The 12,591-nt window shown below is 42.3% G+C and overlaps 1 protein-coding gene across 19 annotated transcripts in view; it reads right to left on the bottom strand.

Moving 5' to 3' along the window:
• Positions 1-7,248, bottom strand: part of LOC124115793 (kinesin-like protein KIF13B) — a 266,352-nt gene extending 259,104 nt beyond the window's left edge. For all 19 annotated transcript variants that reach the window (XM_048392899.1, XM_048392906.1, XM_048392907.1 and 16 more), the window contains exons 1-2: positions 7,037-7,248; positions 6,842-6,914 (exon numbers count right to left, since the gene is read on the bottom strand). In XM_048392899.1, the coding sequence (XP_048248856.1) occupies positions 6,842-6,914; positions 7,037-7,091 (128 nt within the window). In that variant the 5' untranslated portion in view covers positions 7,092-7,248. The remainder of the gene's footprint in view (positions 1-6,841; positions 6,915-7,036) is intronic.
• Positions 7,249-12,591: the final 5,343 nt, after the last annotated feature.

The following is a 12,591-nucleotide window of genomic DNA, read 5'->3' as shown; positions in this document are numbered from 1 at the left end:
GACAGGCAACAGTTTCCTTGTACCAACACATGCACGGTTTAATCCTGGCAGGCAACAGTTACCTTGTACCAACACATGCACGGTTTAATCCTGGCAGGCAACAGTTTCCTTGTACCAACACATGCATGGTTTAATCCTGGCAGGCAACAGTTTCCTTGAACCACCGACACATGCACGGTTTAATCCTGGCAGGCAACAGTTTCCTTGTACCAACACATGCACGGTTTAATCCTGGCAGGCAACAGTTTCCTTGAACCACCGACACATGCACGGTTTAATCCCGGCAGGCAACAGTTTCCTTGTACCAACACATGCACGGTTTAATCCTGGCAGGCAACAGTTTCCTTGTACCGACACATGCACGGTTTAATCCTGACAGGCAACAGTTTCCTTGTACCGACACATGCACGGTTTAATCCTGGCAGGCAACAGTTACCTTGTACCACCATCACATGCCGGTTTAGTCCTGACATGCAACAGTTTCAGAGTTCCAACTCAAGCATGACAGAACACATGGATGATTTCAATTCCAGAACAAGGCCAGGACTCATCAATATGCTTTGTATCTGTAGTGCAGTCTCAGCAGAAGCAATTGACACTGCACCGGCGAAATATGTCTACATTCAACAATAGCAGATCAAATTTGATGCATAACTTTTACAGAGACAACAAGGATTTGCACAAACTGTGATAATGTTTGAAAGTTGTCACTGATGATAACCAGAAGATTGTTTGTATTACTAAAATCAGTCACGAAGAGTACAATTTTACAATAATTATGAATAGAAAGACTTTATGTTTGAAGTGGTACATCAATGATACATTGGCCATATAAATGAATGTAAATTGAAAATGAATAAACCAAAATGGTTAATTCAAAAAGTGTCAACAGACTGAATACTACAATGTCAGCAGGATCAGTTCTGAGCTTCCCTCAATGTGCTGTTTTAACTTTCTGAAAATAACTTGAAGACATCAATAATGATTACTTCATTCCACAGAAATCAATCTTAATAACTTTTAGGATCACAGTAATATGATGATATGCCATTCAAAGGCCAGGGTAGTATTTTTGTAATTGTATCGACAAAATATGGATGGGGTCTAAATTCACTTTGAGGTTTCTAATGAGAAAGGAAGGATCTGAAAGAGGAACTTAACTAAACCCTCAGGAGACAGACACTGTTAACCTTCACTTTAGAGTCCATGAACCATGCTTCTATTGACTTTTTACAGAAGAAAACACTTTACTCAGGACTGCCTTGCAAATCCTGTCAGGACATGGAAGAGCTGTAACTCAGGGTTCAAAATTAACAAAAGTCTGCAGTTCTGAGACTAAACTATTATTGTTGTAGATACTATTACCACTACTGACAGCCTTTCGGTACATCCTGCAGACAGCACCCCCTACATCCCCCAGACAGCACTCCCTACATTCCCCAGACAGCATCCCCTACATCCCACAGACAGCATCCCCTACATCCCACAGACAGCATCCCCTACATCACACAGACAGCACCCCTACATCACACAGACAGCATCCCCTACATCCCACAGACAGCACCCCCTACATCCCACACACAGCACCCCTACATCCCACAGACAGCACCCCTACATCCCACAGACAGCACCCCTACATCACACAGACAGCACCCCCTACATCACACAGACAGCACCCCTACATCCCACAGACAGCACCCCCTACATCCCACAGACAGCACCCCTACATCACACAGACAGCATCCCCTACATCACACAGACAGCACCCCTACATCACACAGACAGCATCCCCTACATCACACAGACAGCACCCCTACATCCCACAGACAGCACCCCTACATCCCACAGACAGCACCCCTACATCACACAGACAGCACCCCCTACATCCCACAGACAGCATCCCCTACATCACACAGACAGCACCCCTACATCCCCCAGACAGCACCCCCTACATCACACAGACAGCACCCCCTACATCACACAGACAGCATCCCCTACATCACACAGACAGCACCCCTACATCACACAGACAGCACCCCTACATCCCACAGACAGCACCCCTACATCCCACAGACAGCACCCCTACATCCCACAGACAGCACCCCCTACATCACACAGACAGCATCCCCTACATCACACAGACAGCACCCCCTACATCCCCCAGACAGCACCCCCTACATCCCCCAGACAGCATCCCCTACATCACACAGACAGCACCCCTACATCCCCCAGACAGCACCCCCTACATCACACAGACAGCACCCCCTACATCACACAGACAGCACCCCCTACATCCCCCAGACAGCACCCCCTACATCACACAGACAGCACCCCCTACATCACACAGACAGCATCCCCTACATCACACAGACAGCACCCCCTACATCCCACAGACAGCACCCCCTACATCCCACAGACAGCTTCCCCTACATCACACAGACAGCACCCCCTACATCACACAGACAGCATCCCCTACATCACACAGACAGCATCCCCTACATCACACAGACAGCATCCCCTACATCACACAGACAGCACCCCCTACATCCCACAGACAGCACCCCCTACATCCCACAGACAGCTTCCCCTACATCACACAGACAGCACCCCCTACATCCCACAGACAGCATCCCCTACATCCCACAGACAGCATCCCCTACATTCCACAGACAGCACCCCCTACATCCCAGACAGCACCCCCTACATCCCACAGACAGCACCCCCTACATCCCACAGACAGCATCCCCTACATCCCACAGACAGCACCCCCTACATCCCACAGACAGCACCCCCTACATCCCACAGACAGCACCCCCTACATCCCACAGACAGCACCCCCTACATCCCACAGACAGCACCCCCTACATCCCACAGACAGCACCCCCTACATCCCACAGACAGCATCCCCTACATCCCACAGACAGCACCCCCTACATCCCACAGACAGCATCCCCTACATCCCACAGACAGCATCCCCTACATCCCACAGACAGCACCCCCTACATCCCACAGACAGCACCCCCTACATCCCACACACAGCATCCCCTACATCCCACACACAGCATCCTCTACATTTTATGTAATTGTCACAATATTGTATTTATATATACATATATGACAAATTTTCAAATGCCTGTTTGGACGGGTTGCCTTTTTATCTTACTTGTAACAAGATATGTGTCAGACCATTTCACCACAACATTACTCTTATAAAATTACTGCACCATTTGAAACATTTCATAAGAAAAGATAGAGTTGTGTCAATACTCTGAACTGAAACCTATCATGTCTAAATGTGGAAAGTATTGGCTGAGAATCTGTCATGTTGTCCTATAACACATTTGGAATATGCAGGAAAGAGAAATACATGATTCATTTCCACAGAAAACAAAACAACATGGCTACACGTACAGAAAAGTTTTTCAATATAGGTGTTTACAAGATCTCTGTGTGAACATAAACAAGAAAGGATCGCTTCACATTCTGTACTCCTCTCCCCATCCTCATGGACATCTACAGCACCTGCGTCACTCACAGACTACTTGCAACAGACACTAAGGGAGTCTACATCCAACAATGTGGCACTGGGAGGGTAGCAACAAATTGATAGCCATTGTCCAAAACAGTAATAAAAAAAATAATTTAAAAAAGAATATGAACACGATTTCCATTCACGCATCCTTCTTAAAGGATTAACAGGGAGAAATATCCTCTCCGACCTTGTTCTGATGATCCTGCTAAGCTGAAAATGCTCTTCAGTCTCACACCCATGAAGATCCGGGTTAGAATAGGTCTTCAGCAACCCATGCTTGCGATGAGAGGCGACTATGCTTGTCAAAAGAGGTGACTAACGAGATCGGGTGGTCAGGCTCGCAGACTTGTGCAATATGAGGGGTATACTCGTGAAGATCTGGGTTAGAATAGATCTTCAGCAACCCATGCTTGCCATGAGGGGCGACTATGCTTGACAAAAGAGGTGACTAACGAGATCGGGTGGTCAGGCTCGCTGACATAGTTGATGCATGTATGCCGATGTGTTGATTGATGCTCATATTGTCAATCACTGTATTGTCTGGTCCAGACTCAATTATTTACAGACCGCCTCCAGGTCACAGAGTTATGCAAAGGATTGGTAAGGGGTAAAGCAAAGTTTTCAGTGTCAGCTGACATGATTCAACAGTAGAACCTTTGCGTCTGTGTAAATCACAGAATACATATTCAAAAAAGGAAAATCTTCCACAGAGTTTCAGGAAGCTCCATACCCCAGGACACCAACTGATTGTTATTCAAAAAGTCAAAAGCATTCTTGTCAAAATGAAATGATATACAAATAGCTTCTATCAAATATTTATAACATCACAAAAAAAAATCTCAAATGTTCCAACAGATTTTGGCTCTAGCAAATCAGTGCTTCCATAATTCAGTTATATTTGTAGAAGAAATTTGAATACCTAACTGTCAGGGATGTTTATTCCCATTATAGAACTCACCTCAGCATCTAACTGTTACCAGACTTCACTTCAAGAGCTGGCATCTTGGTATGTCAGTATGTGAATTTATGTCATGAAATCACAACCAAACATATGAATACCTGATTTGATTAACCATATTCAGACAAGTATCTTCTCTGTGTGTGCGTGCGTGCGTGTCTGTCTGTGTGTGTGTCTGTGGCTGCTTGTACTAGCCCGGACTAGTCCCGATTTGAAAGTGCTAGCCCACTGAGATACCCAGCTGCAATTTAACATGAATACCCCACTCAGACACAGAATAATGACTCCAAGCCGACCAGTCCTGTTTTAGCCCCTTAATGCTGCGTGCAAGGCAGGGTATCAGCATGTACAATCTTTTAACATCTTTTGGTATGATGCGTCCGGGGATCGAACCCCGAACTTCTACCACTGCTCTACCACTGGAACATAGGACATAGAGAAACAATATGACATGCGATAGATCAGAGTTCTGACATTTAAAATACTGTTCTTTCGTAATATGCTTTGATATGAAGATCAGCAAATCGAGGTACTGGTGCACTCAATTAACTCACAGTCTAAGCCTACTTCCAGGAAGAGACGCAGAATTGTTTTAGATGGCTACAGTTGAATCTGTGGGGTTGTGATGGAGATGACATTTAACAATGTTGTTATTCTCTATCATACAGTAATTACTATTCAGAAGAAAGTCCCAGACCAATAAATTTGCGAACATTACTCTTCGCCAGTGTTTTCAATCATAATAAGGAAAGTATTACACAGCTTAGCGAAGACAAAATAAACAATGCTTATGGAAATCAGGTACTAATTCAATCCATCTCTCCTCCAGAGCTTCCACAGATGCACTCAATAACCCCTGGTATGATGTATGCATCAACATAAGATTCCTGCATTAACATAGCAGAGATTATTAGCATCGAGAAGAAATTGGAGAAATCGGAGAAAGTGCTATAGCTTTCATTCGGCATGTAGGATCTAGTATAACAGGTAGTCTTGGTTACATCACCATTGAGTTGTATGCATCAAACCAGCACTACAAATCAATGGAGACTGGAGCAGTGGAGTCATAACAATGGCACAAGTACCACCAATCAACATAATTGATTTACAATGCAAGGTGTGTTCAGGGCAACATAACCTTAATGAAAACCATATCGTCCTGCAGGAATTATCAATCATCTTCCCAAAGTTCTCTCAAACCTGTGTTTTACTACTCTAGCACCATTGCATCAATTATCAAATATCAAGATTGAGGAAGAAATGATTTAAAAAAAATAAATTAACATGACATGACTGATATTTAGGCATTCATAATATCAGTAACAAGACCACAAAATATTTTTGGTGCAGGTAAAAACAGATATGGTTCTGTGGGTAGGTTAACATCACAATATTTTAATTAATATTTCACATTTTGAAGTATTGATTAATTTTCTCTTTGATAATGATCTGACAAAAGTGTCAGGGCAGGAAAGAAAGTAAAATAATGATTGGTCAGTGGGGTTATTACCCCCACAAGCATTTTGGGGTTAGGGGTTGGATGGGGTTAAATAGAATGACAGTAAAAGGTAATCTGGATTTAGATGTACACTGCAACTAATCAACAACCTAATGTTTGATTATTATCAGCAAAACAGAACTTACAAACACACCAATAGGGAACAATAATGACTAAGGAAGTAACTGGACATTAATAAAGGCTGTTGTTACGTAAAACTCGGCACAATAGACAATGAACAGAAACACACATTTTGTGTCCACACTGAACGTCTACCTTGCCGAAGCAAAGGTAACTTACATCATCTTCAGATTAGTATACTCTCAAAACAAACCTCACCTGATCATGTGCTAATCTTATGTGAATAAGGTACAAATCCCCATTTACTAAATGGTATAATGCTACATAACAGAGGATTAATATGTAACGAGATGCAACTTGGACAGTACCCTGCCAAGTCACAATACACTGTTATTCTCACCTGTCCCTTATCATCTGCTCAGAGGGAGATAACAGTCAGTCATCGGGTAGGCAATAAAACTATGGTGGTGTTTAATGGTTGTCTACAATTAGCCTAATTAAATAATTACGTTGCTTATGGCGTAATAAAACATACATCAATTTATGCCTTCGCCTGTGGGGGCGTGGCATAACATGACCATGGTACCGAATAAACAATCCATGTGGACTAACGCTTTTTTAACATGCAGTAGAAATAAAATGTACGTGGGAAGTTTGAATTAATGTGTATTGTTTTATCGAAGTTGTAACACTATTTCGTAAAGGGACTGCTTTTGAAGCGTGTGCTGTGACGTTATTACACAATCAGATGATGTGACAGGCAGCATCCTACCTGTCTTTGAATGGACGTAGAATCGTCTGATCTCTCTCCATATCCACCACGATCTGCGTTGTCATATCCAGCTCTGAATTAAATGTACAACAAAGTACATGTTACAACATATTTAACTAAAAAGTCCAAAAACGTAAAATTCTTATTCGTGATGTGCTTACTGAAATTTTCATAATGATCGCCGCCTGTTCTTACCTCGCTTATTCATAGGGCGAACCCTAACAGCGACTTTAACCTTATCCGTCGTCATTTTCCTTAGCAGAATTCACACTCCTCCAGTAAATGTATCTCCTAGATATGAAATGTCGCCTACACTAGCTGTAAACAAACGACAGCATCTCCATTCAATATTTTCCTCCGTTTCACCTGGTAAATTCACACAAGAGTCGCCATATTGGCTATACTAATGCACCATCCGGGCCCCTTATGATTCATACTTCCGGTTTACGATTGGGTAGACTACCCGCGAAATTCAAAAACTTGGATTTTTAATCATGTTGTATTTCACAAAGTCTGGATAGTTTTAGAACGGAAATTAGGAAACAGATAATATTTGCTTTCAATTTTGAATGAAATCACGTGTTCTCATATGTTTAAAGTCTTTTGCAGACAGTGATCTTGAGTTCCTCAAATGATCGTACATCATGTGTTGGATTTAAAAACAAAATATTGAACACATATGCATTGTCCGCCTCTATGCATAAGATGTATTCTTTGATTTATGATTTTTTACAAGAAATTTAGACATTGTTTCAATATGTTATGAAATAATAATCATAATGATATGTAGTCTCGCGCCAATTTCAAGACGCAATAATATTTATGAACTTGACATGAATGACTTGGTTTAAATAATAATAATAATAATAATAATAATAATAATAATAATAATAATGCATCGTTATTAACATTTTTACCCGAGGAAAACTACAATTTGACCTGGTGCCTTTTCATAGTTTGGGATTTTTGAAAAAAATATTTTTCGAGTTTCCATGGTAACGGCTTTGAATTCCCCTGATAATGTCGGTAGAGCTCCTTTTCGGAGCAGATCTATGAAACCGTACAATATTTCTTCACCAAACTTGGCACATAGATAGGTCTAGTGGTAAACTGGTACTTTTTGATAGTTTGGGATTTTGAAATAAATATTTTTCGAGTTTCCATAGCAAATATTTTGATTTAGGGACTGATGCCTTACACACAACCGGATATGTCCTGTTGGCGGGGATATGATTATTGAATGCTTGTTGTTATTGGAATCGTTGTTAATATCTGTAGCAGTATTGCTTTTTTCTGCGGCTTTGATAAAGACAGAATGTAATAAAGAATGTGTTCACAAAAGCATTGATGCTATGCGTTAGATCAGCACAGTTGTACTACATGTTGAAGACAGATATCTAGAAGCGGAGCCAAGTGTTTTTAAATTGGGTGAATATTTTATTTAGGGTAGGAAATGGCTTCTCATTTTTAATTTAAACCTTCACAGTTGGGTGAGTTGGGTTTAATGCAGCTTTTAACAGTATTACATTTAATGTGCGAGGGAAGCCAGAAGTGATGCAGGTCTCAGACGTTTACCACTTCGGTGAAACCCACGAGTACGGTGCTGACAAACCTAGAAACATAATCGGGGCGAACCAGGATTCGAACACACAATCATAGGTTACTAGCGCAACTCTGCACAGCGAATCGTGGCACCTTAGACGACTGGGCCACCCGTGCCCTCCTCACAGTTGGATGATGTATGTGTGTGGTGTAGAGTGTGTGTGTGGTGTAGAGTGTGTGTGTGGTGTAGAGTGTGTGTGTGGTGTAGAGAGAGAGAGAGTGTGTGTGTGTGTGTGTGGTGTAGTGTGTGTGTGGTGTAGAGTGTGTGTGTGGTGTAGTGTGTGTGTGGTGTAGTGTGTGTGTGGTGTAGTGTGTGTGTGGTGTAGAGTGTGTGGTGTAGAGTGTGTGTGTGTGTGTGTGTGTGTGTGTGTGTGTGTGTGTGTGTGTGTGTGTGTGTGTGTGTGTGTTTTACAGTATACACGAGCATGTTGATATATATAATTAGGCATAGGAGCTTGTGGGTCATTGGGGTCCCTATGTTATTATTTCAAAAGGAGGGCAGGTCGAGTTAAGCCCCTGAATTCCCCTTGAATCCACCACCGCCATGTATTTTGCCGTTAACGTAATAGAAAAGTAATACATTTGTAAAAAGGGTCTCAAACTTCGTGAGCAATGCAGGGTAGTTTCTCTCAGTCCATGTGCTGATCCAGACAATAGTATCAAATGATATCGTTATAGAGGACTCTTCACCGCAACCACGTAGACAGCAGCACTTTATTGACCAATAACTTACGTCATGCGTGTAGATCAGCGCTTCATGGCAGATTAGATAGTGTGTTGTGATTTATAGGACCCCGGACTCGATCGTTGTATCAGCGTTATTGCCTCGTGGTTTTCACTATGGGAATTTTGCAAATTATTCATTAGGCCGCCAAGCGTATGGGCATTGGAATTACTTAGATATTTCTATACAAGTTTCGATATTGATATTGTTTTATTCAGGGGAATCAGACAATCTCATCTTAAAGGTATAATAATTAATTTAATGATGGGATATGTCAGGAGGAATTGTTCACCCTAAGCAACATGTGCTTATATTAATTAACTGGAGCTCTGCCTCTGCGTGCCTGTTTGTTCGTCATTGAAACCTAACTGATCCGAGTTCACCTATACGATGGGGCGGCCTAGTGGTTAAAGCGTTCGCTCGTCACGCCGAAGACCCGGGTTCGATTCCCGACATGGGTACAATGTGTGAAGCCCATTTCTGGTGTCCCCCGCCGTGATATTGCTGGAATATTGCTAAAAGCGGCGTAAAACCATCGTCACTCATTCACCTATACGGTAAACTAAAAAATCGCTATCTGTGAGTGAGTGGGTGGGTGAATGAGTGGGTGAATGCGTGGGTGAGTGAGTGGGTGGGTGAGTGAGTGGGTGAGTGAGTGGGTGAGTGAGTGGGTTTTACGCCGCTTTTAGCAATGTTACAGCTATGTCACGGCGGGGACACCCGATTGTGGCTCCACACATTGTGAATCTAAGGTGGGCCTTCGGCGTGACGAGCAAACGCTTTAACCACTAGGCTACCACACAGTCACCAATATTAGGGTTTAACGCCGCTTTGAACAGTGTTCCAGGTATATCAAGGCGGGTCAGTTTAAGGTGGGATGAAAACCCGAAGTGATGCAGGTACTAGACGTTTACCACATTTGTAAAACCCACGATCACGGGTATGGTGCTGGCAAACCTAGAAACATAACGGGGATGAATCTGGGATTCGAACTCACGATCATTTGATGCTGGTACTACCAAGGGACGCGATTATACAAATCACCTTTTGGGCGTTTTAGACAAGTGGGTCACCTATGCTGAGTATGCTCTGCTGTAAAATAGGAAATTAGATTATAAATATCTTCACTGTACTTTGTAAGTGACCTCTGTACACTTTGACCTTGACCTAGACGTCAAACAAACCTTGCTCCGTTTTAGGACCAGATGATATACATGCCAAGTAATATAATTATATTGTTAGAATGTTTCGGTCTTTCTTCAAAGCACCGTGGGCATCCAATCGTTGACAAAACCATATCACGTGGTATATTATACATGGGAAGTGTGGTGTGACTGGTGTTGTAGAGACTTGCATGACGTTTTTTTCCTGGAGCTTACATACAAGAAAACAACACCGCTCACTCATTCAACAAAGTACAGTAAACTACGGTTATAACGAACTCGAAGGGACCACTAATTTAAGTTCGTAATAACCGTAGTTCGTTATAAACATATATACAGCATTTTTGCAACAAATGGTCGGGACTAAAAAAATAAGTTCGTTATATAAGTCAGTTCGTTATAAGCGTGTTCGGTATAAACGTAGTTTACTGTATATGTAATTCGCACACACTGCACAATTATGTTCTTAAAGATCTTCAAGAGTTTCAGTAACCACTTAAGCATTTGAATGATGTGCATGCAAAGTTTCATGGCTCTGTCTTCAACTGATTCTAGAGTTAGCCCCAGAAACATGCATGCTTCACGGTTAATAGGTTTTCACCATGCAACCACTATTCAAACCCCAAGAATATACGGAACAAAATAAATAGATGATAAGATGTTTTAACCATTATTTAAGCAAGTGTTCTTTGAAAACGACCGACCGTGTGGTTACATGTATTTTCAAGAATCTAGGAGTCCTGTAATAGCAGCAGTGCATGGCTTCGCAGGCTTCCATGTCGAGGATGGCCGTCGTCACTGCCATCGTCCCTTAATGATGTGACAAACTGCCTTGAGCGTCGGAGGGGTCATATCAGCATCCTTTACTGTCTATACCGCTCAATTAGAATAAGGATCTTCTGGCTACAAGTGTCTGCACTTTCCCGCTCGTTATGGATTGAGGGGAGACAGGCTGTCAAATATACTTACCGCACAGATCCAGCTCGCCGTCAGAGGTGATATATGTATTTATATATGGTTATAGATTGAGAACGAGTTGAGCTGGATCTGGGAAGTTTCTTTTCAAAAGAAATCCTAATCATACTCGCAATTACGTTATTTTTGTATTAAATCCAGATTTATAAAAAAAATAATTGAATTTTTTTTTATTTATTAAACTGTGGACTCTATTGTATGTTTTGTAAAAAACTTTAAATATATTGATACATATTTGTCTTTACACATAGAAAGTATTACGACTGTACAAAAAAGAACTCTTTTACAATGTCCTAAAATTAAAAATGGAAAACTCTCGTTTATCAGATACTATTATTATATTAATATCCTCATCTAGGGCTTATGAGCGATACGGACTTGGTTTCATTATGGATGCTAAGGGAACTCTAATTTGATCAAACATGCAAGAGCTGGGTTAATGTTTTCTTCGCCTATCTATACACAGTGGAATTAAACAAGCTAGAGGAAGGCATTATATGGGAAAACAAGCCGTGTGTTCGAGTCTAAACTTCGGCTGTCATGATAAACAATTGCCGAGTCAATTGATGGCGTACTTTAGTTGATGTACAACTCTCGCGCCATCAAAACGTCCCGAGGTGTTGCACGTGGCAACCAAATTGACATCAAGAGTCGATTGAGACAGTATTTTGGTCAATTTGGGCTCTCCGACACAACCAAGGTAGTTGCAGGATTTGTCGTCCCAGTTACATTATTACTTTAGACAGGGAGCGTTATTGACCCGACAGACAGTTTGCTGCCTCAACTCGGGTAGACGTCCCTGATGTTTCTTGCAAGCCACCTACACTTGCAGGGCACGTCAACAGGAGAAACATGCAGACAGGGGCCGATTCCCACGAGGGAGTGTTCAATATAGAGTCCTGGATCCAACAAAAGATGTCCGATTGTAGTTGAGCCGCTTGTCTTGGCTGAGTGTGTGAGAAGGAAGGTATTCCGTAGCTATACCAAGTTTATAACAATATCTGGTAGCACGGGTGGCCCAGTCGTCTAAGGCGCCGCGATTTGCTGTGCAGAGTTGCGTCCCTTGGACACACCAGAAACGTATGATTGTGGGTTCGAATCCCGATTCGCCCCGATTATGTTTCTAGGTTTGTCAGCACCATACCCGTGCTCGTGGGTTTCACCGAAGTGGTAAACGGCTGAAACCTGCATCACTTCGGTATTTCCTCCCACATCAAGCTGACACTCCGCGATATGGCTGGAATACTGTTAAAAGCGGCGTTAAACCCAACTCACTCACTATCTTT

This window comes from Haliotis rufescens, unplaced genomic scaffold (assembly GCF_023055435.1).
Source record: "Haliotis rufescens isolate VD_foot unplaced genomic scaffold, xgHalRufe1.0.p SCAF_1, whole genome shotgun sequence".
Taxonomy (NCBI): domain Eukaryota; kingdom Metazoa; phylum Mollusca; class Gastropoda; order Lepetellida; family Haliotidae; genus Haliotis; species Haliotis rufescens.
The sequence above is the reverse complement of the archived record's forward strand: the minus strand, read 5'-3'. Positions and strand labels throughout refer to the sequence as shown.